General features: G+C 38.4%; 6 protein-coding genes, 1 non-coding gene and 1 pseudogene across 27 annotated transcripts; 7 read left to right on the plus strand and 1 right to left on the minus strand.

Annotated features, from left to right (window-relative positions):
- Positions 1–916: 916 nt before the first annotated feature.
- LOC104702088 (zinc finger protein CONSTANS-LIKE 7-like) lies at positions 917–2635 on the plus strand. Its single transcript, XM_010417907.2, has 2 exons — positions 917–2118; positions 2209–2635. The coding sequence occupies exons 1-2, from the start codon at positions 1186–1188 to the stop codon at positions 2479–2481; spliced, it is 1206 nt and encodes a 401-aa protein (XP_010416209.2). The 5' UTR covers positions 917–1185; the 3' UTR covers positions 2482–2635.
- A 2666-nt stretch (positions 2636–5301) lies between these two features.
- Positions 5302–9473, plus strand: LOC104702089 (carbon catabolite repressor protein 4 homolog 5). 18 transcript variants are annotated; one of them, XM_010417912.3, is made up of 15 exons: positions 5302–5538; positions 5683–5975; positions 6080–6243; positions 6436–6501; positions 6578–6630; positions 6957–7038; positions 7256–7302; positions 7424–7496; positions 7717–7809; positions 7884–7916; positions 8029–8120; positions 8300–8432; positions 8666–8751; positions 8871–8955; positions 9137–9473. In XM_010417912.3, exons 2-15 carry the CDS (start codon positions 5705–5707, stop codon positions 9191–9193), a joined length of 1335 nt encoding a protein of 444 aa, XP_010416214.2. In that variant the 5' UTR covers positions 5302–5538; positions 5683–5704; the 3' UTR covers positions 9194–9473. The 18 variants fall into 18 exon arrangements, 12 of the variants coding, with proteins under 12 accessions (XP_010416214.2, XP_019083350.2, XP_010416210.2 ...); XM_019227805.2 differs by having other exon boundaries at positions 8029–8108; XR_015562336.1 differs by having other exon boundaries at positions 5341–5538; positions 5646–5975; positions 8677–8751.
- Positions 9474–9567: 94 nt separating this feature from the next.
- On the plus strand, positions 9568–11273 carry LOC104704861 (flavonol 3-O-glucosyltransferase UGT89B1). Its single transcript, XM_019227803.2, has one exon. The coding sequence runs from the start codon at positions 9814–9816 to the stop codon at positions 11239–11241; it is 1428 nt and encodes a 475-aa protein (XP_019083348.2). The 5' UTR covers positions 9568–9813; the 3' UTR covers positions 11242–11273.
- Positions 11274–11346: 73 nt separating this feature from the next.
- LOC104702090 (uncharacterized) lies at positions 11347–12396 on the plus strand. The gene is made up of 2 exons (XM_010417913.2): positions 11347–11973; positions 12058–12396. Exons 1-2 carry the CDS (start codon positions 11353–11355, stop codon positions 12232–12234), a joined length of 798 nt encoding a protein of 265 aa, XP_010416215.2. The 5' UTR covers positions 11347–11352; the 3' UTR covers positions 12235–12396.
- On the minus strand, positions 12387–13521 carry LOC104702091 (non-specific lipid transfer protein GPI-anchored 10-like). 2 transcript variants are annotated; one of them, XM_010417916.3, is made up of 3 exons: positions 13000–13521; positions 12793–12915; positions 12387–12694 (listed from the first exon to the last, which is right to left on the minus strand). In XM_010417916.3, the coding sequence occupies exons 1-3, from the start codon at positions 13496–13498 to the stop codon at positions 12549–12551; spliced, it is 768 nt and encodes a 255-aa protein (XP_010416218.2). In that variant the 5' UTR covers positions 13499–13521; the 3' UTR covers positions 12387–12548. The 2 variants fall into 2 exon arrangements, with proteins under 2 accessions (XP_010416218.2, XP_010416216.2); XM_010417914.3 differs by having other exon boundaries at positions 12793–12918.
- LOC104702092 (actin-related protein 4-like) lies at positions 13497–17938 on the plus strand (annotated as a pseudogene). Its single transcript, XR_015562001.1, has 20 exons — positions 13497–13532; positions 13914–13998; positions 14120–14211; positions 14358–14513; positions 14609–14682; positions 14791–14871; positions 14956–15016; positions 15141–15190; positions 15573–15627; positions 15841–15918; positions 15990–16043; positions 16199–16252; positions 16331–16391; positions 16638–16686; positions 16880–16946; positions 17084–17146; positions 17240–17302; positions 17397–17459; positions 17572–17636; positions 17730–17938. The product of XR_015562001.1 is annotated as an actin-related protein 4-like (transcript).
- On the plus strand, positions 13655–13726 carry TRNAD-GUC (transfer RNA aspartic acid (anticodon GUC)). The gene has a single exon. It is a non-coding gene; the product is annotated as a tRNA-Asp (tRNA).
- On the plus strand, positions 17869–22288 carry LOC104702093 (uncharacterized). 2 transcript variants are annotated; one of them, XM_010417917.3, is made up of 9 exons: positions 17869–18679; positions 18992–19165; positions 19307–19706; positions 19780–20078; positions 20170–20238; positions 20347–20403; positions 20790–20842; positions 20917–20992; positions 21122–22288. In XM_010417917.3, the coding sequence occupies exons 1-9, from the start codon at positions 18639–18641 to the stop codon at positions 22062–22064; spliced, it is 2112 nt and encodes a 703-aa protein (XP_010416219.2). In that variant the 5' UTR covers positions 17869–18638; the 3' UTR covers positions 22065–22288. The 2 variants fall into 2 exon arrangements, with proteins under 2 accessions (XP_010416219.2, XP_010416220.2); XM_010417918.3 differs by having other exon boundaries at positions 18174–18679; positions 18987–19165.
- The last annotated feature ends 49 nt before the right edge of the window (positions 22289–22337 follow it).

Raw genomic sequence — 22337 nt, forward strand, 5'->3', positions numbered from 1 at the left:
AAGGACTCTAGAAATCCATGGCTCCCCTTATGTCAGATCCACAATAAATTATATATAATTAATTTAGTAGGTAGTAATAATATAAAAAGATTCAAATGGGTAAATGGCAATTGCAAACAAATGTTATTAGAAAATAGCAATGTAATATCTTGGGATGAAATTTCAGAAGATCCGCAACAATTCTACACTTTCAGTGACATATACTTTTTGAAAAATAATCAAATATGATATTAGATATAATAAATATTGTATGTTTTACCAAACTTCAAAGGACGTTTGTTTGAAGTTCCTCAAAAGGATATTGTCTGCATAAAAAATGATCTTATATATGCTATTATTGGAAATATAACTTTCTGCGTTTAAAGTGTCACACGCTGCGGTGCGGTTATGCAAACGCAAAAAAAAAGACCAAACAAAAATAAATGAGAGAAACCAAAACTGATAAAATTAGAAGGTGGGCTCCCGTAGAAATCTCTATAGAAGAGTGTTAACCAATCAGGGTGAAATAATGGGGATGGCCGTATATTTCATCCAATAGGAATGGAGAATTAAATCACCAATAGGTCCTACTTGAAGTTTCATTTTGATCCAACAACCACAGATTCTTTAATTTTCCGATTTTATTTTTAATATTGCCATAGAGCGCCACAAATTATTTTAATTGATAAGTTGATATTTACCATCTACAACAGTGTTTGCCGACAACAAAAACACTCATTTACAACAGTGTTATCTCCAAATTTACTGTGTATTACTTATTGCCACTGAATCCTAGAAACATGAGAGACAAAAAGTACATAGTTCATTCTCAAAATTCCTTGATTAAGACAATCGGGTATATGCTTAATTGTAAAAAATTAAGTAATGTATTTGATAGTCGAAAATTATTTAAAAATCCTTATTCCAAAATACAACTACATAGTATATGAATAAGATTGTTAGAGCTTAATTTCCATTACTATCTCCCTCTCCAAATAACTGAGACCACAAAATGCAACTATTTGTTTTAAAGTAGCACTCAAAAAATGAAAATACCAATAGAAATTCGAGACGTCACACAGACCACCCATCCTTCGTTGCAAAACCATATAAAACAAACTCTTTGGTTCTTCTCAAGGCCTCTCTCCATTTCTTCAATTATCTCCCTTGTGTAATAAACACAAAGAGGTAACTATATATATAAAGATGGTGGTCGAGGTGGAGAGCCGAGCCGCTGGAGTGACGGGAGGGAAGACAGCGGCGCGTGGCTGCGACGTGTGCATGAAGAGATCTTCACGTGCTAGTTGGTACTGCCCAGCCGATGATGCGTTCCTATGCCAAAGCTGCGACGCTTCGATCCACTCGGCTAACAATTTGGCGAAACGTCACGAACGTGTCCGGTTACAATCATCCTCGTCTCCGGAGCTTCTGATGAAGACAAAGGCGACTGACAAAACTACGTCGGTGTGGTATGAAGGGTTCAGGAGAAAGGCAAGAACGCCTAGGAGCAAGCTGTTGCAGATTCAACATGTGAATAATTCTAACGATCCTCTTGTTCCGGAGCTTGGTGTAGAAGAAGAAGGAGTTTTCTCGTTTTCTTCTACAGACGAGAACGAAGAGAGTCTAAACTGTTGCGTACCGGTTTTTGATCCTTTCTCAGACATGGTGATTGATGATAACAGCTTCGGTTTAGTTCCTGATGGAGTCGATATCACCACTAGCAGCGGAGACTTGGGAGAGATCGAGAAGGCAATCATGGACGACGATGAAGGTTTAATTGGGTTCTTGCCGTTCGATATGGATCTTGGGGAAATCGTTATGGACGTGGAGAGCTTACTTGAGGAAGAACAACCTTTCTTGCGAGTCAAGGAATTAAACAGTAGTAGTGGACTCGTCAAAGAAGAGACTAACGTAGGGTTTGAGTTTGATAGTAAGGATTTGAAGAGGGTCAAAGATGAGGAAGAAGAAGAAGTCAAGTGTGAACATGGAGGATCAGATCAACAAACATGTGAGGATGAAGATAGAAAGACGACTTTGTTTCTGAGATTAGATTATGAAGCTGTGATTAGTGCTTGGGATAATCATGGTTCACCGTGGGAAACCGGAATCAAACCGGAGTTTAATCTCGACGGTTGTTTGGTAATATCTCTTTCATCTCTAATCCGTTGACTTTGAGCTAATTAAGCAGATTGAAATATACGAGATTAACGTTTAAAGTCATTGATCCAGTTGGGAGGGAACAACACGTGTCCGTCACATGTGATGGGTGGGTTTGAAGAGCTAGCGTCGGCCGTCGGATCAGTGACACGCCAGCAAGGGAGAGACAGAGGAGGATCAGATGTGGAGAGAGAGGCGAGGGTGTTGAGGTATAGAGAGAAACGGAGGACGAGGTTGTTCGCGAAGAAGATAAGATACGAGGTTCGCAAACTTAATGCCGAGCAGAGACCTCGAATCAAAGGTCGTTTCGTGAAGAGGACGTCACTTAATTTTGACGTCTTGTAATTTACTTTTAATCAGCAATGTATGATGATAATCAGTTATATTTGTTAATTGAGGTAACTGAAGTTACTGAACTATAATTGTAACTGAAAGATCTTGGGGTCGATGGTTGTAGTCGGCCCACTTATAATTTGAGAAGGAAAAATTTGTGGGTTCATCTTCCCTAGAATTTCGCAATACCGAACCGAATAGAGGTTTATGGATTTCGGTTGTTACGGCAAAATTGATCGACAACATTTATAATTAATTCGGTTTTCAGTTAGTTCGGTTTGGTTTTACTTCCGCCTTTTTTCACAATTTTCTTTCTTGATCGTTCTTCTTTCCACCTCTTCTCGGTTAATTCGGTTTTCCTGAACCAAATTAAATCTAGACCCTAAATTTTTACTTCAGCACTTATTTTTTTGATATGAAAGTTGTGAGTCTTATCGATTGAGATCGAGTGAGTAGAATTAAAATTTAATTTTATTATGATGTAATATAAATTTAAATTGTATTATGGATGAAGTTTGTGAACTCTAAATTATTATTTTTAATAAAAAGTTAAATAAAATAGAAATTAATATTTAGAATACTACTTAACATTTCACATATTTTTCTTATTCATACATACTTACGCGGACATAATCTAGTATAATACAGTATATACCAAAATACCACTATAGAAATTAATTTATATATCTCTTGGACCCCAATAAAACATACAAGAATAAGAATATTGAATTTGATATATATATATAACTAGATTATTGCCTCTTTATTTGGTTTTGTTTCGAGCATGGAAATACTAGATATTCTTACTAACACCTACATTAAAAAGTAAAACGATGACTTTTCGAAACCAAATTGAAAAAAACAATATTATCGGACTTATCAAACAAAATTGTCTCTTCATAAGTTTTTAGTTGATAACTTTGACCATGTGGGATGATTTTTAGTAATAACTTGTAAAAGTTAAAATTAATGTCATCATATATAGTGAGTGATGGAATTGGGCATATAGTAGTCACAAAATACCATAACTTTGAAATGTTTTCAAATTTCTTATAAAATTTAGTATATATGTTTATAAAGATGTTCCATGTTAAAATCATAACTATCTTTTAACACTTAAATATACCGAGTTGGCTTTGTTAAGGGCAACAACAAAGTTACAAAATAGTCAAATGAGACATGAAAAAGATATTGAACACCTATTGTACATGTTTCAAATTCCTTGTTTTTACAATATTGTTAATGTACAAGTTTCCCTGATTCTCCGTCGCATACATCATCACCAAATTTAGCCGAAGACTGTCGCTCGGCGATTCTTTTTTTTTCGCAATGGGAGCAGCGCAGGAGATAATGGTCTCTTCCGATCTCTCTTTCACAAGTTTGATTGCGGCCACTCTCTCAGTCGTCTTCGTCATCCTACCCGCCTTCGTCTCCGTAATCTGAATCCATGTAAACCATTATTAGTGATTTTTATATATTTTTTATTTTTCTCTTTAACTAATCGGAGAATAAGAAAATTATTAATATGAGTTGGGTGTTTAATATAGCTTCGAAATGCTGACATGTCGACTATTTATTTCCTCCCTTGCCGCATTTACATTTTTTTAAAAAAATCTAATTTTATTATGATGTAATATACATCAAAATTGTATTATGAGATGAAGTTTATGAACTCTAAATCATTTTTTTTCTTTTTATAATAAAATATAAATTAATATTTAAAATACTTCTTAACATTTCATTCATGCGTATTTACCCGGACCTAATCTACTATAATATATATACTAGTATACCACTAAAGAAGTTAATTTATATATCTCTTGGACACCAATACGTAAGACATGCAGGAGTATTGAATTCGATATATATAAAGCTAGATTATCGCTTCTTTATTTGGTTTTGTTTTGAGCATAAAAATATTAAATATTCTTACTAACACATTAAAAACTAAAACGATGACTTTTCGAAACAAAATTGAAAGAAAAACAGTATTATCGGACTTATCAAACAAAATTGTCTCTTCATAAGTTTTTTAGTTTGATAATTGTGACCATGTGGGATGATTTTAGTAATAACTAGTGACTACTCAAAATTATTTTCATCATATATAGTGAATGATGGAATTGGGGTATATAATAGTCACAAAATACCATAACTTTGGAATGTTTTCAAATTTCTTGTAATATTTAGTATATATGTTTGTAAAAATGCCCCATGTTAGAATCATAACTGTTTTTAAGAACTTAAATATGTATATTGAGTTGGCTTTGTTAAGGGCAACAACAAAGTTACAAAAATAGTCAAATGGGAGATGAAAAAAATATTGGATGTACATGTTTGAAATTCATTGTTTTCACAGTATTAAAAAAGCATCATCATTTTTTTTTATTATTTTTTTTTTTTACATGAAGCTTGTGGATGTTGATAAAAAAGTTAGGTTTGGAGAAATCGACGCCCATTGATCTTGATATAAAGAAGAAGTACACTCATATGGGGTTCAGTGGTTGGGAACTCATAGGCTCCGTCGGATCGTGGGCAGTGATGCATCACAGGGATACACAATCAGTCCGTCTACACAACATTCTCAATTGCATAAAGATTGATTTACCTTGCAATTCCAAGAGATTTTTAACCACTGATTTGCACCACATCTTCAGATTGTTTACTTGTAGATGCTACCATATTTTTAATTTTACATCCATTTGATGCTACCATATTTTTAATTTTACATCCATTTGATGTTTACTTGTCGAACCGGGCCAAACCGAATAGAGGTTTTTAAATTTCGGTTTGGATTCGGTTATTAAGGCAAAATTGATCGACAGCATTTACAGTTAAAATTCGTTGTAAGTTGGTTCGGTTCGGTTTCCTGACCCTAAATTTTACTTCCGCCTCTGTTTTTTTTTTTTTTTTTTTTTTTTCACGATTTTCTTCTTCTGCATCCTTCTTTCACGGCTTCACATCGACGACGGAAGTATCTCAGGTCTCACATCGACGGAACGGAAGTGTCACTGAGACCAGTTCTCACATCGAATAATTCGTCTCTGCTTCATCTCTGTTTGGTGAGAGGTGAGAATTAATTATTATTATTTTTTTTTTTGATTTTTCATCTTCTGCTTCATCTCAACTTCGTCTATGTTCTTCTCCAATTCTATTAATCCACCGCCGTGTATTAGTTGTTGTGCAGTTGTCTTAATCCATTTAACTTCACAGAATAAATGCGATAGTTCACGCCATGAGTAAATACGAGCGAAAGAACTCGACGGGGAACTCAATCACCGTCACCAAGCGGAAGCGATGTTCGATTTCGAAATCGTCGTATAGACATGAGTCAATAACCCTAAAACCTCACCGTCCTCTTGCGCCGGGATCAAGCCGGCGTAGTTGTAAACCAGTTAGGCCTACCAAATCTTCTCGGCGGCGGCGAAAGAGAACAAAGGAGATAATCTCGAGTTCCGGTGAGCGCGAATGGGTGTTTTCCGCTACCAATTTTGAAAATCTCCAAGGTCTGTGCAATTGCAATCTCCACGGAATAATAAATGATTAATTCACCAAGTATCACATTCCTTTTTTTAAAAAATTTTGTTTTTTTTTTCTTTTCGATTTTCAGATAAAGTAGTTTTAGTTTCGTACAATCTACTTGGTGTTGACAATGCGTCCAACCACATGGACTTGTATTACAACGTTCCCCGGAAGCACTTAGAGTGGAGTAGACGGAAACATCTCATCTGCAAGGAGATTAGTCGCTATAATGCAAGCATCTTATGTCTTCAGGCAAGTTCCAGGGGTTTATGTATCTCCCTTACGTATGGTTCATTACTCTCTTGTTGAGAAATGTGTTCTCTTTATTAATAAAATAACAGTGGAACTGCCTAGAGCTACTATATGTTGAGAAGAGCTTATTTTAGTTCCATTTATTTCCAAAGAGAAGTCTGGTTGCATTCTCATGTTCCAATTTTACTGCAGGAGGTTGACCGTTTTGATGATCTCGATGGTATTCTTAAAAATAGGGGATTTCAAGGTGTTCACAAGGTATATACGAGTCAAAAGATTTTATTACCTCTTATGCATTGCTGGTGCCGTTTTCATATATCTAGTGTTATTTTAGAGTCGGACTGGAGAAGCGAGTGATGGTTGTGCTATATTCTGGAAAGAGAAATTGTAAGTTCTGTTGTTTCCATTTAGGGTCATTTTGTATGTGTGGTGGGAACTGGGAAGTCTCTATATGCCGGAGTCAGGAATCTAGCCATTTGAATTGTCTAAAGGGAATAATTCTCTACTGGAGCGAGGGAAATCATATATCTTCAAGTTCTTTTTAGTCTCTGTTCATGTTGTGTGATGTTATCAGCTTTGACATTGCCTTCACAATTGTATATAGTTATAACGCTTAAAGCTTCGTTTTCTAATTGTTTCTCAGTGTTGTTTATTTTGTTAGACTCTTACTCTCTGGTTTCATCATTCGTGATATATTTCTGTTGTGAGTGCAGATTTAAACTTCTAGACTATCAACATATAGAGTTTGATAGATTTGACATGCGAAACAATGTTGCTCAACTTTGTGTTTTAGAGGTATGCACCATTTAAAGTAATTGCTTTATATTCGTCTCCTCTGATTTTCCTTAGTTATAGGAGCACACAAAGATATGAAAGATGCATCTTCATTGTTGGGGTTATTTTAGATTTTTTACCCCTCCTGTTGTGTTTGCAGAAATGCTAATTACTCAATTTTCGATAGTTTCATCCTTGTCAATTAATTTATTTTATTTGATTGTCTACTACGGAACAGATGAACCATAAAGACCCAAAGTCTAAATTAAGTATACGACCTTCAGAGTATGTCTGAGTTCTCTTCTGATTCCCTTACTGGAGTGAATATTTATGTTACTGTAAGATCCTTACTAAATTTTATGCTCGCTCTCATGTTTCGTTGCCTGATATTTGAAACATCTTTAAGTCCTCGACGGCTTGTAGTTGGGAATATACATGTCTTGTTCAATCCTAAGCGTGGGGATATCAAGCTAGGCCAGGTATATCATGCTAGATCCCTACAAAATTCTGATGAAACTCGTTTATCCTTAGAATCTGTAGAGCATTGTTGTCGCTACTGAGTTTGGAAATGTCAGTTCTTTAGTTGGTAGTATTTGATGTATATATCAGTACATCTATGCCTGGCAGTATAGATGAAACTTCATTGAAATTCTAGTAGCTCGCTCATTTAGTTAATAGTTGATATGTCATAACTTTTAGGTAAGACTATTTCTGGAGAAGGCTTACAAGTTATCACAAGAATGGGGAAATATTCCAGTGGCGATTGCTGGTGATCTGAATAGCACTCCACAGGTTATCTCTTTACCAACTTTTGTCACAGATTTAGCTGATAGTGTTCTAAAACTTAATCTTGAAATGCTGGACAGAGTGCAATATACGATTTCATAGCTTCAGCTGATGTGAGTTCCATTGAGGGTCCTGGACTCTTTCTTTTACAACTTTCGTTGTCAACATTTTTTTCCTTTCTTTGCTGGAAATGTTAGAATAAACTCTATATTTTCCTTTTTCCAGTTGGATACACAATTACACGATCGCAGGCAAATTTCTGGCCAGTCTGAAGTGGAACCAAAGAAGAGGTCATTTAGAAAACGGTATGCAGTTAGGTAATTTGATACTCACCGAGATCTTTGGTTTTCTGGGTAATGTGTCTGCGTTCCCTTTCGGTTCACCTGATATTTTGATAGATTACTTATATCTCTTCTTTGGTCTGTGCTTTATCAACTAGGTATTCCTCAGATCTTATCTCAATTTAGTCTAACTTAACAACTTCCCCTCTCTTCAGTGCTGCAGTATCCGCATCCGGATCACTACCCAATGCATGGAGCAAGGAAGAACTACAGTTTGCAACTGGTGGTCAAGCAAGCACTCATGTCCAACATCAACTGAAGCTTCATAGCGCATATAGTGGAGTTCCTGTAAGTGTTTTTGTTTCTTGTTCTCGACTTCTGGGCGTATCGAAAGCATTGAAATCTGTATTACAGGAATGCTAAAATAGGTTTCCCTGACCTCAAGAATAGAAAATCCATACAAACTCAGAACGCCGTTAGGAGCTGTGGCTTTCTTTTCTAATAGATACTGTGAAACGTGGGGAACATATTGTATGATGTTGTAGCTTTCCTTTTAGTATGCTAAAACCTGAGATCTTCAGGGTACTCATAGAACGAGAGATCAACGCGGTGAACCATTGGCAACAATATATCATTCCAGGTTCCTGGGAACAGTTGATTATATATGGTAAGTCTGTTTTGATATCATTGATTAGAGCTTTTGATTATATATGGTTAAGTCTGAGGTGATATATGCTTATGTTATTTTATACAATCCCAAACATTAATCTGAGGAATTGAAATCAGGCACACAAAGGAACTTGTTCCTGTCAGGGTTCTTGAAACCTTGCCAACTGATGTTTTGACAAGAACATGCGGACTACCAAGTGAGGTATCATATGTTTTTTTTAGGTCAAGTAGTGGCTAACTATCTTTTCTTTTCTGAACCTTTGCTTGCTTGAGTTAATAATTTCCCTATAAAGACTGGAAAATCTCTGTTCAATTTAGACGGTAAAAAAATCATGATTGTTGGGAGAGTTGCCTACAAGTTTCTGACTGATGCAAATTTGCAGAAATGGGGAAGCGACCATCTTGCTATCGCATGTGAACTCGGCTTTGTCAATGACTGACGAGGAGACTAAAGGGTTTAGCACCAAACATTTGGACCTAGTCACCTATCTTGGCCATTTGAGGCTTTTGAATGCTAAAGGAGGCCTGTGAACCAGAGCTTTGAAGTAGATTCAGTAATATTTGTAACTACGCAAATTTTAGGCAAAGCACCCAACACATAGAGTTGCTTACTTGAAACTGTTTCCAATATTTACTGTACCAACACACATTTTGATGGGTAAAGTACCTACCCACGAATTGTACCTACTCTTTCTGCTTTAAAAAAAGTTAATACCAAAATCGTATGTTTTCGGACGTGTACCTATGAGGAGCGAGGATCCATTTTGCTACAATAAGCAAACAATGTAAGAGGCGTTACGTAAAAATGTTCAATCCCAATTAGGGCTCTTCGCAAGTATGATTGGATGCTAAATAAATCAAAAGACCCACACGGTATTATCAAAAGAGTCGTAAGCATTTTCTCTGTAAGTGTTGGGATAACATTGGGTAACGCAAATCGGCAATTATAACAACAGTTAGCACTAAACACATCTCTATTTAAATCCCTCTCTTTCTTCTCTTGGCTCCACCAAATAATAACCATTCCGGCAAAAACAAGAAAGTTAACTAAAGTGTCATTATGACATTGAGAGTATCGGAGGAAAAGAACATTCCTACAAAGACTCATGTCTTGATCTTTCCATTTCCGGCGCAAGGCCACCTGATTCCCCTCCTCGACTTCACGCACCGCCTAGCTCTCCGAGGCGGCGCCGCCTTAACCATAACAGTCTTACTCACCCCAAAGAACCTCCCTTTCCTCTCTCCTCTTCTCTCCGCCGGAGTTAACATCGAAACACTTATCCTCCCTTTTCCTTCTCACCCTTCGATCCCTCCCGGCGTCGAAAACGTCCAAGACTTACCTCCTTCCGCCTTCCCTTCAATGATCCACGCGCTTGGTAATCTCCACGCGCCGCTTCTCTCTTGGATTGCTTCTCACCCTTCTCCTCCTGTAGCCATCGTCTCTGATTTCTTCCTTGGCTGGACCCAGAACCTCGGAATCCCTCGTCTCGAATTCTCTCCCTCCGCTGCTATCACTTGCTGCATCCTCAATACGTTGTGGATCGATATGCCCACCAAGAAACACGACGATGACGATGACGAGATCCTCGAGTTTCCCAAGATCCCGAATTGTCCGAAATACCCTTGGTCTCACGTCTCTTCGATTTACAGAAGTTACGTTCGCGGAGATCCAACTTGGGAATTCGTGAGAGACTCGTTTAGAGACAACGTGGCGAGTTGGGGACTCGTCGTCAACTCTTTCACCGCCATGGAAGGTGTTTATCTCGAGCATCTTAAGCGTGAGATGGGCCATGATCGTGTATGGGCCGTAGGACCAATTCTTCCAGTATCCGGTGATAATCGCGGTGGGCCGAACTCGGTTTCTGTCGATCACGTGATGTCGTGGCTAGACGCACGTGAGGATGACCACGTGGTGTACGTGTGCTTTGGAAGTCAAGCTGTTTTGACCAAGGAGCAGACTCTTGCGCTCGCTTCTGGGCTCGAGAAAAGCGGCGTTCATTTCGTATGGGCCGTAAAGGAGCCCGTCGAGGAAAATTCGACACGTGGAAACATCCTAGACGGCTTTGACGATCGTGTGGCTGGGAGAGGTCTGGTGATCAGAGGATGGGCTCCACAAGTGGCTGTGCTACGTCACCGAGCCGTGGGAGCGTTTCTAACGCACTGCGGTTGGAACTCCGTGATGGAGGCGGTTGTCGCGGGCGTTTTGATGCTGACGTGGCCGATGAGAGCAGACCAGTACACAGACGCGTCTCTTGTGGTCGACCAGCTGAGAGTGGGCGTGCGTGCTTGCGAAGGACCAGACACGGTTCCTGACCCGGACGAGTTAGCTAGAGTTTTCGAAGATGCCGTGACCGGAAAGCAAACGGAGAGGATCAAAGCGGTGGAGCTGAGGAAAGCAGCGTTGGATGCGGTCCAAGAACATGGGAGCTCCGTTAAGGATTTAGATGGGTTTATCCAACATGTCGTTAGTTTAGGACTAAACAAATGATTTTGGTCAATCAAAGTTCAAATTATGGTCTATTTTTTCTTTTCCTTTAATATGTTTCTCACACGACTGTATTAAATTGTTGTATTGTGGAATTTATGATAATTTCGATTTATGTTAAAAAAAAAAAAAAAAAAAGTAAAGAAGCGGGCCAAGTTGGATCGGGTCGGGTTTAATAAGACCCGAAATTTGTTTTTCCTTATCTTCTTCGAATCTCTCGCTTCTTCCCTCTCTCTCTCACACATATCCACACAACAAAAAGAAATGGCTCTCACCGTGAGCAGCGGTGGCGGAGGAGCTAGAATCCATTGTAAAGACCTAACGGATTCTTCTCGTAATCCTTTCTTCACCTTCCGACTCGTAAACTTCCCTTCTCCGTCAAGAACCCGTCACCACGTTGTCTCTGCCGCCAAAAAACCTTCCGCACAGACCGGTCGGTTCGACAGCAAGAAGCGTCGGAGCCTCGTCCCCACTACGACGACCAAGGATCAGCCGGAAGAAAACAACGGCGTTTACGACGGCGAGAATCCGCCGTCTCAGATCGAAATCAGCTTGGAAGACGACGGTGGAGATAGGACGGTTGTGAATACTCGATTCAGAGGTGATCCAAAAGACGCGCCGGTATTTGCGATTAAGGATCTTCCTGGGCTTGAAACAGATCCTTGGGAAGGTGAGAAGTGGGATGGTTTAGGGTTCTTCGTTCAGTACTTATGGGCTTTCGGAATCCTCTTCGCGGTAACATTTCAATACTCATAATTCAATTCCTCTCAACTTAAGTTAAGTCAATTTAATTCACAATGGTGTTCAATGTTTTGACAGCTAATCTCCGGTGGACTTGCGGCGGGGACGTATAATGAAGGTGCTACGGATTTCAAAGAGACGCCAGTGTATAAAGAAGCGATCCAATCTCGTGACCTTCTTGATGAAGCAGAGAGTTCCAACTCTGAAGATGTGTTCGAGTCCAACCCAACAGAAGTGGCGCCTAGTTTGGAATAGTGTGATCAGTTCATTCAGTGTTTAGAGAAAGGATTATAAAGACTGAACCTTTTTTTTGCTTTTTGGGGGTGTTTTAAAACAGCCATATTCCAAGTTGATCTTGTTTGGTTGTGTTTATAATGTTACAGAATTAAAAGCTAAAAGGAAGCGTATTGTTCTTCATTGTTCTGTTTTTGTGATTTCATTTCAAGAACTGCTTACTCTTTCGGAAACATACCAATAACGTAGAACAATAAAGTCGATGTTAAATTCATAGAGAAAATACAACAGGAGAGAGTAACTAAATATGAGATGGTAGTTTAATGCAGACGGACTCAGATGAGGAGGAGAGTGGCTGGTAGAACCGCTGCGAGTGCAAGGATGATAAGGTGAGTCTCAGACTTGGAGCCGGAGGATCTCAAACCATAGCCTAATCCCATAAAACTGGTGGGTCTTGGGTCCATTTGAGCCACTGGAGACGCTGAATAAAGTGAAAAGTAACAGTTTTTGTTGAGTGTTAATTGTTTTGATGTTTTTGGTTTTAGCAGACACTGAAAACTTTGGTAAAAAGTGGCTTACCTGCGACCCAAGAGTTGTTCTTTCTACCTAGAGAGATTTGAGAACCATTTGAGCTAGAAGGTGGTGGAGCAACAGAGGAGGAAGGTGGTGGAGCAACAGAGGAGGAATCACTAGGCACCCCTCCTACTATAAACAGAAAACACTTTCATAAGCTTCATGAAAACAGTGAATCTCACAGAGGACAAAGTAGAAGTGTCGTTTACGTACCAGGGGCGGTGGAGGAGGAGGAGGAGCAAGAAGATGAATTGGCTGGAATGTTGCAAAGTGGAGGCAATTGTAGAGCAAGAGTTTGATTGATAGGAAAAGCAGGGGATAAAGTAGATGTGTTGTTGAGGAAGAGACAGAGACAGTTTGCTTCTTGGTTATAGATCTGGTTTAAGCTGTCACAGCAAGGCTGAGCCGGAAGCTGGACAAAGCCTTGAACGAATGGACCACATGGAGCTAAGGAAAGCAGTCTGGAGGCACATGTAGATGGTACTTGAGCGAGAACCAGTCGGAGAAAGAATGGTGACAACAAGGAAACTAGAAGAGTGATGAAGGGAGTAGAAGAAGCCATTTTCTCTAGGAGATTTAAGTTTTCTTTCTTCTTTGTTTTGTAGATAGTAGGGGGTCTTTTGGAGTACTTAAGGCTAGAATCAATTGGTTTGGTGTGAGACGGTGGATAGGTATTGTTATTGCACACATGATGTGTGTCAAATTGGTTCATGTTTGTGTATTATTTGAGTTCATTCGCAATTGATGTTTCTTGTTTCGTGTTTGACCAATAGAAGAAAGAAAGCTACCAGAATCCCATTAACCAACTCTTTAGCACATTTATTAAGTGTTTATTTATAAATTAGAACTGGGAGACTTAGCCAACAAAGTCGTTGTAGTATAGTGGTAAGTATTCCCGCCTGTCACGCGGGTGACCCGGGTTCGATCCCCGGCAACGGCGTATATTTTTTTTTCACATTTTTGATTAGTCCTTTTATTTTCAGGTTCTTTAGTTTTAGTCCCTCTAAATTCAGGCTTTTCGTTTCAGTCCTTTTCTTCTTTATTAATAAGAAGTGAAATCCTGAGGCAAAGTGAAATCCTGACAAAATCAAACTTACTTTCAACAGTTACTTCCGTTTCATTCTTAGAAGACCCTCCGACGAATTCACGAAGCTCCGGTAGAGAAAAACCACTCTCCGCCACTCGCATTCTCGGCAGCCATATACGGCGGAGGTAAGTTTTATTTGATCCCTCCCTTAATTCAGTTAGCAACATCTTTTTCCTTTTCGCTTGAGTTCGTCTCGTCAAGGTCTTAACTTTTTTTTCTGTGGTGGGTTTCGTATCTGTTGGAAAGATGAAGTGTCAGCTATTGTAGTTGACTTGGGTTCACACACTTGCAAAGCTGGTTATGCCGGAGAAGATGCCCCCAAAGCCGTGTTCCCCTCCGTAAGTCTTAGTTTCTCATTCCTCCAACTTCCTTTGTTTGCAATTGACTTTATTTTCCTTAAAGTTAGGTTCTTTTTAGTGTGGGGCAAGCAATTCGAGAAAGTTCAGGTTTTTTTTTTGTTGTTGTTGTGATGATGTGTCATAAGGTTGTTGGAGCAATAGATGGAACTGGAATGGATATTGATGATGCTGCTAATGTGGAGGATGCAAAAGCCAATGTCGTGGAGTCTGATAATGAAAAGGGCAAACGGAAGCTTTACTTTGGGTCTCAAGCTTTGAATTATCGCCGTGATCAAATGGAGGTCAGGGTTTTTGTTATGAACTAATGTTACAAACTTCAAGCTGGTTAAAATCGAGGGATGATTTTCTTGTTTCTCCATGTGTGTGTGTGCTCCAGATAGTGTCACCCGTAAAGGATGGAATTGTAACTGATTGGCATATGGTGGACAATGTATGGGACCATGCTTTTAGGTAACTCGTATAATCTATTCGTCTTTTTTTGTCTTGATTGTTTTAACGTTTTCATTACCATTTGCGGTTGGTTGATGAACTCATATGTTTTAAATTTTATTTGTTTAGGAATTGTCTAATGATTGATCCCAAGGAGCACCCGATGCTGCTAGCAGAGCCCCCTTTGAATTCACAGCAGCAAAGAGAAAAGTCTGGTTTCTCTATCTTATATCAATGTTGTTTTCATCTTGGAATCTGGAACTTATTATCTCTTATGTATCATATGTCTAACAGGGCGGCTGAGATAATGTTTGAAAAATACAAAGTGCCAGCATTATTCACAGCAAAAAATCCGGTATTTTCATTTACCATGTGCTATCACTTTTTTGATATTGGTGTAATGGTGTTGTTTATTCTAGATTCTGAAATGTCTATTTCCGTTTTTTTTACTTTCCTACTGCTCTTGCTTCGCATGCTAGGTTCTTACATCGTTTGCTTCGGGGTGAGCTACTTCTTTGGTTGTTGACTGGTAAGACCAGTGGACGTTCGACTTTTTTTGAATTTTTCTTCTGTGCCATGTCATTCTGTTGTAACTTTTTTCTCAGTGTGGTATGGTTAAATCTTAAAGACTTGTGAATTAATCATATTTTCAAGTTTAGATCCTCTATATTGTCTTATGCAATTGGAAGCAGTGCTTGTAGACTTGTAGTTACCTTCTTGCTAAAGAATTTTCTCCACTCTTTTATCATTTCTGTTTAGTCTAGTATTATTTGCAAAACGCAGCATAAAAAAAAACTACGTAAAATAGGCTTTTCATATACATTAAAAAATAGGTGAAAGGGTACCTTAATTACGGTTTGTATGATTCTTCTGGGAAGCACTGATCGTATACACACTTTTCCCCCTTTCAGTGGTGGAGGATCCACGACTATTTCACCAGTGCATGACGGTTATGTTCTTCAAAAGGTATATGTATCACTCAATTTGGTAGTAGGTAGTAGTCAAGTCTGTGTGTATGCTGGTTCTATTGTTTCGATTTGTTCCTGCTGAAAAAAGTCTGTCCATATTTTATTTCATTCCTGATCTGTGCATTTTGGAAAGTCCCATTTTTTAAACAGTAGTGTAGCGCTGAATTGTGATATGTTATCATCCGTTTCATAACAAAACTTTTATTCACAGGCTGTCATATCATCTCCAATTGGTGGAGACTTTCTCACTGATTGCTTACTGAAAAGCTTGGAGAGTAAAGGAATTAAAGTAAGTTACAACTATTGTCGCACCAATCTGGAGCCAGTTCTTTTGATCTTTACTGGTTCCTTCTTTTGCAGATAAAACCTAGATACTCTTTCAAGAGAAAGGAAATACGACCAGGAGAATTTCAGGTAATTCTGTGCTTCTGAGTTACATATACGTTTAAAACTGCAGCTTTCAATCTATCATTCGAAAAATAAATCTGTAGATGTGGTTCTTTTTAGAGGCAATGAAACTGAAGAGTCAGAAAATTTATATCTCACTTCACCCCTTCGAGTCCTTGCAGGTTACAGATGTAGAAGTTCCTGATACCACAGAAAGCTACAAACTCTTCTGTCAGGTCTGTAATTAATATTAGCTCCCTCCTTTTAAAACCTTTTTTGCTTTCTGACTTGGTGGTTTAATTTATTTAACAGAGAGGATGATAGTAAGTGATATCAAGGATTCTATTTGTCGAGTTCCAGACACTCCCTATGATGGTATGACTTTTTCCCTGTCTTTCTTTGTTCTAATTCATTTGCTATTCGTCACAATTTAGAGTAGTTGGAGAAATCTAGTTTCTGCTTGATCATTGGTTATATAGTATAATATTAATTTGGGTCATCTCACACCTTACATGGAAGCTGAAATGTTCTGCTGCTTAGAAGACACAGGGACAAAGATACCTGAAAGTGTAATGAATAGTAACTTGCTTTATTAGCCTGATACTTTAATTTTCTTTTCAGACAAATCATATTCGAACATTCCAACGACTTACGAGCTTCCTGATGGCCAGTAAGCCCCAGTTTATCTGTTTCTTCTTGTTGTTATTTTTGCTCCAAATGTAAATGCTTTGAAGCATAAGTTTAAATTACCGACTACTACTATTTTTGACATAGAGGCAGTATTCATTTTTTTTTCCTCAGGAAACTTGATTATTCTCTCTATTCAATCACATCATCTTATTAACTCCTGGCTTGAAATACAGAACACTTGAAATTGGTGCTGATAGATTCAAAGTCCCTGATGTTATATTCAATCCTTCCATAGTTCAGGTAACTTTTGTGATAAAACTTTCGCCTCTACCAATGTGTTAGATCATCTTTCTCTTGTGCTCCCAGTTTCCCTCTGATTTTCAGTCAAAAGGCTTTTTCTTTAATTACCACATTTTTGTTTTCCTGCAAATTACTAGACTATTCCTGGAATGGAGAATAACACAGACATGCTTCATTCTGTTCGAGGGTTACCACACATGGTACGAGTATTTTCTTTACCTGTACAATCCCACTTCCCTTTTAATCAACCAAAAGATTTTTTTTTAAAAAAAAACACTTTTCCAATTCTACAGGTCATAGAGAGCATCAGCAAATGTGATGCTGATATACGCAGAGAGTTGTATAGTAGCATACTGGTAAAAAGAAAACTAATTCAAATCTGTTATTTTCCATTAGCTGAATCTGTAAAATATAATATCAGTGCCATTCCTTTCTCCTTACTTGTTGCAGCTGGCTGGTGGAACATCATCGATGCAACAACTTAAAGAACGCCTCGAGAAGGACTTGGTAGAAGTAAGGCTCTCTCTCTCTCTCTCTCTCTTTTATTTTTTCTTATCCCAGTTAGTATAGGCTGTCTTATAATATACAAAATATGGCTAAAAATAAGATGTTGGCTTTCTTGTAGGAATCTCCTCAATCAGCTAGAGTTAAAGTGTTGGCAAGCGGTAACACAACAGAAAGGAGATTCAGGTTTGAACAAAACAAAGAACTACTTCTTCCTCTCTTAGAGGCTTTTATAATATATGTTTCTTTTGGTAAAGCGAATGGGCTATATATGTGCAGTGTGTGGATAGGAGGGAGTATATTGGCAGCACTAAGTTCATTCCAGCAAATGTGGTTCTCCAAGTCTGAGTAAGTGACACATTGGATTTGTTGTGTAGATCTGAACTCGTAAGCTCGGTTTTGAATGTGTACATGACAGGTATGAAGAGCATGGAGCTTCTTACATACAGAGGAAATGCCCTTAAAAGCTGATTGAGATCAAGAAATTTGTTCGATTGGTGGGTGTAATAATATATTAGTAGTTCGGGTTGTAGAGATTATTTATCTTTATAATTTATGTAGGATATGCAAATTTAAGTCGGTAAAGCTAAAACACGTCTTCAATGAAGCAACAAGCACTTGTTAGGAATACGTGTGTGTGTGTGTCTTTTGGTAAAATTGACCTTATCCGTCTCCAAACGTTGTTGGATTATAAAAAAACGTGTCGTAATTTTTTGTCACATTAAACTATATCCAATGATATAAATACACATGTTAACCATTCGATATGATCCAATAATGTAAATCCACGTGTCAAGCATCTGGTCTCTCTCTCTCTCTACACAGATCCTTCCTCTGGACGGCAAGAATCGCCGACTTTAATCGGGATTCTCTCTCTGATTCTCCCAATTTTTGGAAATTTTGGATTCTGGGATCGCGCGGTTCTTGTGGGTCTTTGCGTTTTCCTTAATATCGGCAATAAATCTATAGAGATCGCGCGATTTAGTCAATTTCTCAAGCATCGAGATTTCTTCTATTCTCGAAAAAAAATTTTGTGCTTGTTTTTTTTTTTCAGGTGGATAAAGTTTTTTTCTTCTTTCTTTCTCTTTGTCGTTTTCCTGGAAAATTTTGCGGCATAACGACGATAAATCGACGAATCGGATTGTGTTTTCGTTCAAAAAATTTCTGATTCAAAAAAAAAAAGGAGTCATGCAACGGATCGTAGACAACGCTCTCGCTGTTACCAAAGAGTGAGTTTTTTCTCTTCTCGTATCACTGCATTTATAATTTCTTAGTTGATCTTGATCTCTCCGTGAAAGATAGATTTTGCTTTAAAAAGTTAGTTTGTGTTTTTGGTTCAGTTGTTCTTTGGGTTATTAAGTCATCGATCCTCCTCTTTGTGTTGGTGGATTATGTTGTTCTTGTTAGACTAATCCTATTTCTATCATAGTATCGTATTCTTATTCTCATTCTTTTTGGGGTTTGTCTTCTTGTTAGAGATGTTCGTTCTAACAAGCCTAAACTAACTATGCTTTCGGGTTATGTTTTGACCTTTAGTGCAGATCAGTGAAAACTGTTACATATGAGTCTTTGAATAACATTGCTAGATGCATTAACGGTGTATCTGCTCTTTTGTTGACCCTTCTCCCTGGTAAGGCTAATATTCTTGAAGGTCTTCATGGCTGGGAACTCAGGCCTACGTTTCGTGGACCACGTTTACCTCGCTGGATGCATAAGTATAGTTTCTTCCTGATTCCTTTGATGATTCTTCTTCTTCTTCTTCTGTTGTTGTGATTCTTCTTCTTCTTCTTCTTCTTCTTCTTCTTCTTCATATATATACTATGCTAATTTTTACTCTGTTCCAATTTCGATGGCAGTGGGGTCTCTTCTTTCAATGAGTTCATTCATGAGCTTTCTGTTGATTCTGATACTTCAAGCTTGGACTATTCTTCTGGAGAAGATAGTGATGGTCCGCTGCTGCCTGCATCACCATCATCTCAAAGCTCACGCCTCTCTTGGGCCAGCGCTTCTGCTAATTCTGAATGCCACTGGACTGAGTGGATTACCTTCATTCTTTGGTGGTTGATTTTTCCTCTACGGATATTGCTGTGGATACCACAATATTTCACGAGTTTGTTCTTTAAACGAAGTTCAAGAGCTCCTTCGAGCCCAAGAAGACACCAACATTCATCTAGACCTCGTATTAGCAAGACCAACTCTAGCAAAGACCATGATGTTCCCAACAGAGCTACTGATCGAAGACGCGGAGTTATTGAGGTTTGTGGATGCACTAACAAATATATTCAATATGTTCCTCTGGAAAGCCTCTTAATGTCCTTTATTTTTTCAGGATCTTCATCTTGCTATCGAGATATGCATAGAAGCAATATTTGATTTTTTTCACAAGGCTACGCATCTTCTCCTTTCTCCATCAGAAGCTTTCGCAATATTGTTTTCTTGGTTCTCACCTTCCAGTCACAGCTCTAAAAGACACCATGGTGACGTTTCAGATGATGAAACTGTGCTGACTGCTACTTTAGGAGATACAGATCCATCTCCCACGGAAAGGCCCGTAGAACAGCCCACACACTTATACAACTCTATGAACACAGATACCCGAACGTGTAAAGATGTCATAACAGAGCTGGGGTATGTGCAGATTCAGTATCTCATGTTTATATTTGTTTTTCTCTTTCTCAAGTATTTGATATTTACTTAATTTCTCTCTTACATTTGGTAGGTATCCTTACGAAGCTATTCGTGTTGTTACATCTGACGGATATGTTCTTGTCTTGGAGAGGATACCAAGGTATAACTTTCTTGTGAGATATTATGCTCACTCGGGTATCCTTTCCATTCCTGTTTTATTGTCTCTTTTTTAAAATGTGATTGTTGAATGCTTCCCTTGTCTTTGCAGACGCGATGCAAGGAAAGCTGTTTTTTTGCAGCATGGGGTTTTGGATTCTTCGATGGGGTAAGTTTCATGGTTTAGTTCTTAGATGACTCGTAAACTTTGCAAACTTAGTAAGCTGAATATAGGTGAGGAAGTATTATTTTCTATATTCTTGTAGCATAAAATTCCAGGTGTGTTTCTATTTTCCCGACGCTATACCCGAGTGGAAATTTATTTTCATAATTTGTTCCCCTCATACTTTGCATGTGTGTTTGATTTTCTCAAGACACAAGATTAGATTTCGGAAAATCTTTTGGTGAGATTAAGAGGGATAGTGCATTCAGTTATTTATAAATAAGATTTCAGTTTTTACTTGAACATCCTATTATCATCTGAGGTTTTGATCAAATATATGTTCTCTAAAACATTATTGATTTCTCTTTTCCTCTTCTGCGTGTTTTTCTTAGATGGGTATCTAATGGGGTTGTTGGATCTCCTGCTTTTGCTGCGTACGACCAAGGTTTAAGCCTCAAATTTTTCATGTTTCACACGCAGAAACGATTTATCAGCTTCGTACACTCTTTTCTTTTACAGGCTATGATGTTTTTCTGGGTAACTTTCGGGGTTTAGTTTCAAGAGATCATGTGAACAAGAACATATCCTCAAAAGAGTGAGTTATTGTTTTAAAGTTCACCTCTTACTTTATCTACATGCACTGTTTGGTTTCTTTATGATAGCGGAGTTTCGTATATATATTTGCAAGTTGTACAAATGTTCATTGGTATTGAACAAACTGCAGGTTCTGGCGATACTCCATTAACGAGCACGGTACTGAGGATATCCCAGCGATGATAGAAAAAATTCATGAAATAAAAACTACAGAACTCAAGCTCTCCCAGCCCAATATCGATGAAGAAATCAACCTGGAGGAGCCTTTTAAGCTCTGTGCCATCTGTCATAGTCTAGGCGGTGCTGCAATTCTGATGTATGTTATTACTCAAAAAATCAAGGAGAAGCCACACAGACTCTCGCGACTAATCCTACTTTCACCTGCTGGGTTTCATGAGGACTCAAACTTAGGTTTCACATTAGTTGAATACATATTCCTTTTCATTAGTCCAGTTTTGGCTTGCGTCATTCCTGCCTTCTACATACCGACAAGATTCTTCAGGATGCTTCTGAACAAGTTAGCTCGTGACTTTCACAACTATCCTGCTCTTGGTGGACTGGTCCAAACTCTAATGAGTTATGTAGTTGGTGGAGACAGCTCGAATTGGGTCGGAGTCTTAGGATTGCCTCACTACAACATGAATGACATGCCAGCTGTCTCCTTCCGTGTGGCGAAACATCTTGCTCAGATCAAACACACCGGTAAATTCAGGATGTATGATTATGGAAGCAGATCAGCTAACATGGAGGTTTATGGCTCTCCTGAACCGCTTGATCTAGGGGAGTCTTACAAGTTCATCGATGTGCCTGTGGATTTAGTAGCGGGAAGGAATGACAAGGTGATTCGGTCTTCCATGGTGAAGAAACACTACAAGGTGATGAGAGATGCAGAGGTTGATGTGTCGTTTAATGAGTTTGAGTATGCTCACCTTGATTTCACATTCTCTCACCGCGAAGAGCTTTTGAGATATGTGATGTCGCGGCTTCTGCTTGTGGAACCGACACCAGTTCAACAGAGGCAAACCAGCCCGAAAGGTATGAAGTTGAAGAAGAAGAAAAAGGAAGTACAGTAGAAGCTAGAACCAATCTATGGCCAATGGTCAATGCCTCATAGAGTTTGGTGCATGTCGTTGTATTGTGTTGTTGTGTGTGAGTTTCATGTGTGTTCTATGTCAATCTTATATTGATTGACTATGATAGTGTACATATAATGTAAAGATTGGTCTCATGATGAAATGATCCTGTTGTGAGAGATGCTTTTTTCAGCAGTATGATATATAATAATGTTTGTCATGAAGATGCTATGAATCCAGTGAATTACTCCATTCCATTGGAAAACTCTGAAG

The sequence above is a fragment of the Camelina sativa genome, chromosome 7 (assembly GCF_030686135.1).
Source record: "Camelina sativa cultivar CO46 ecotype springtype chromosome 7, ASM3068613v1".
Classification (NCBI taxonomy): domain Eukaryota; kingdom Viridiplantae; phylum Streptophyta; class Magnoliopsida; order Brassicales; family Brassicaceae; genus Camelina; species Camelina sativa.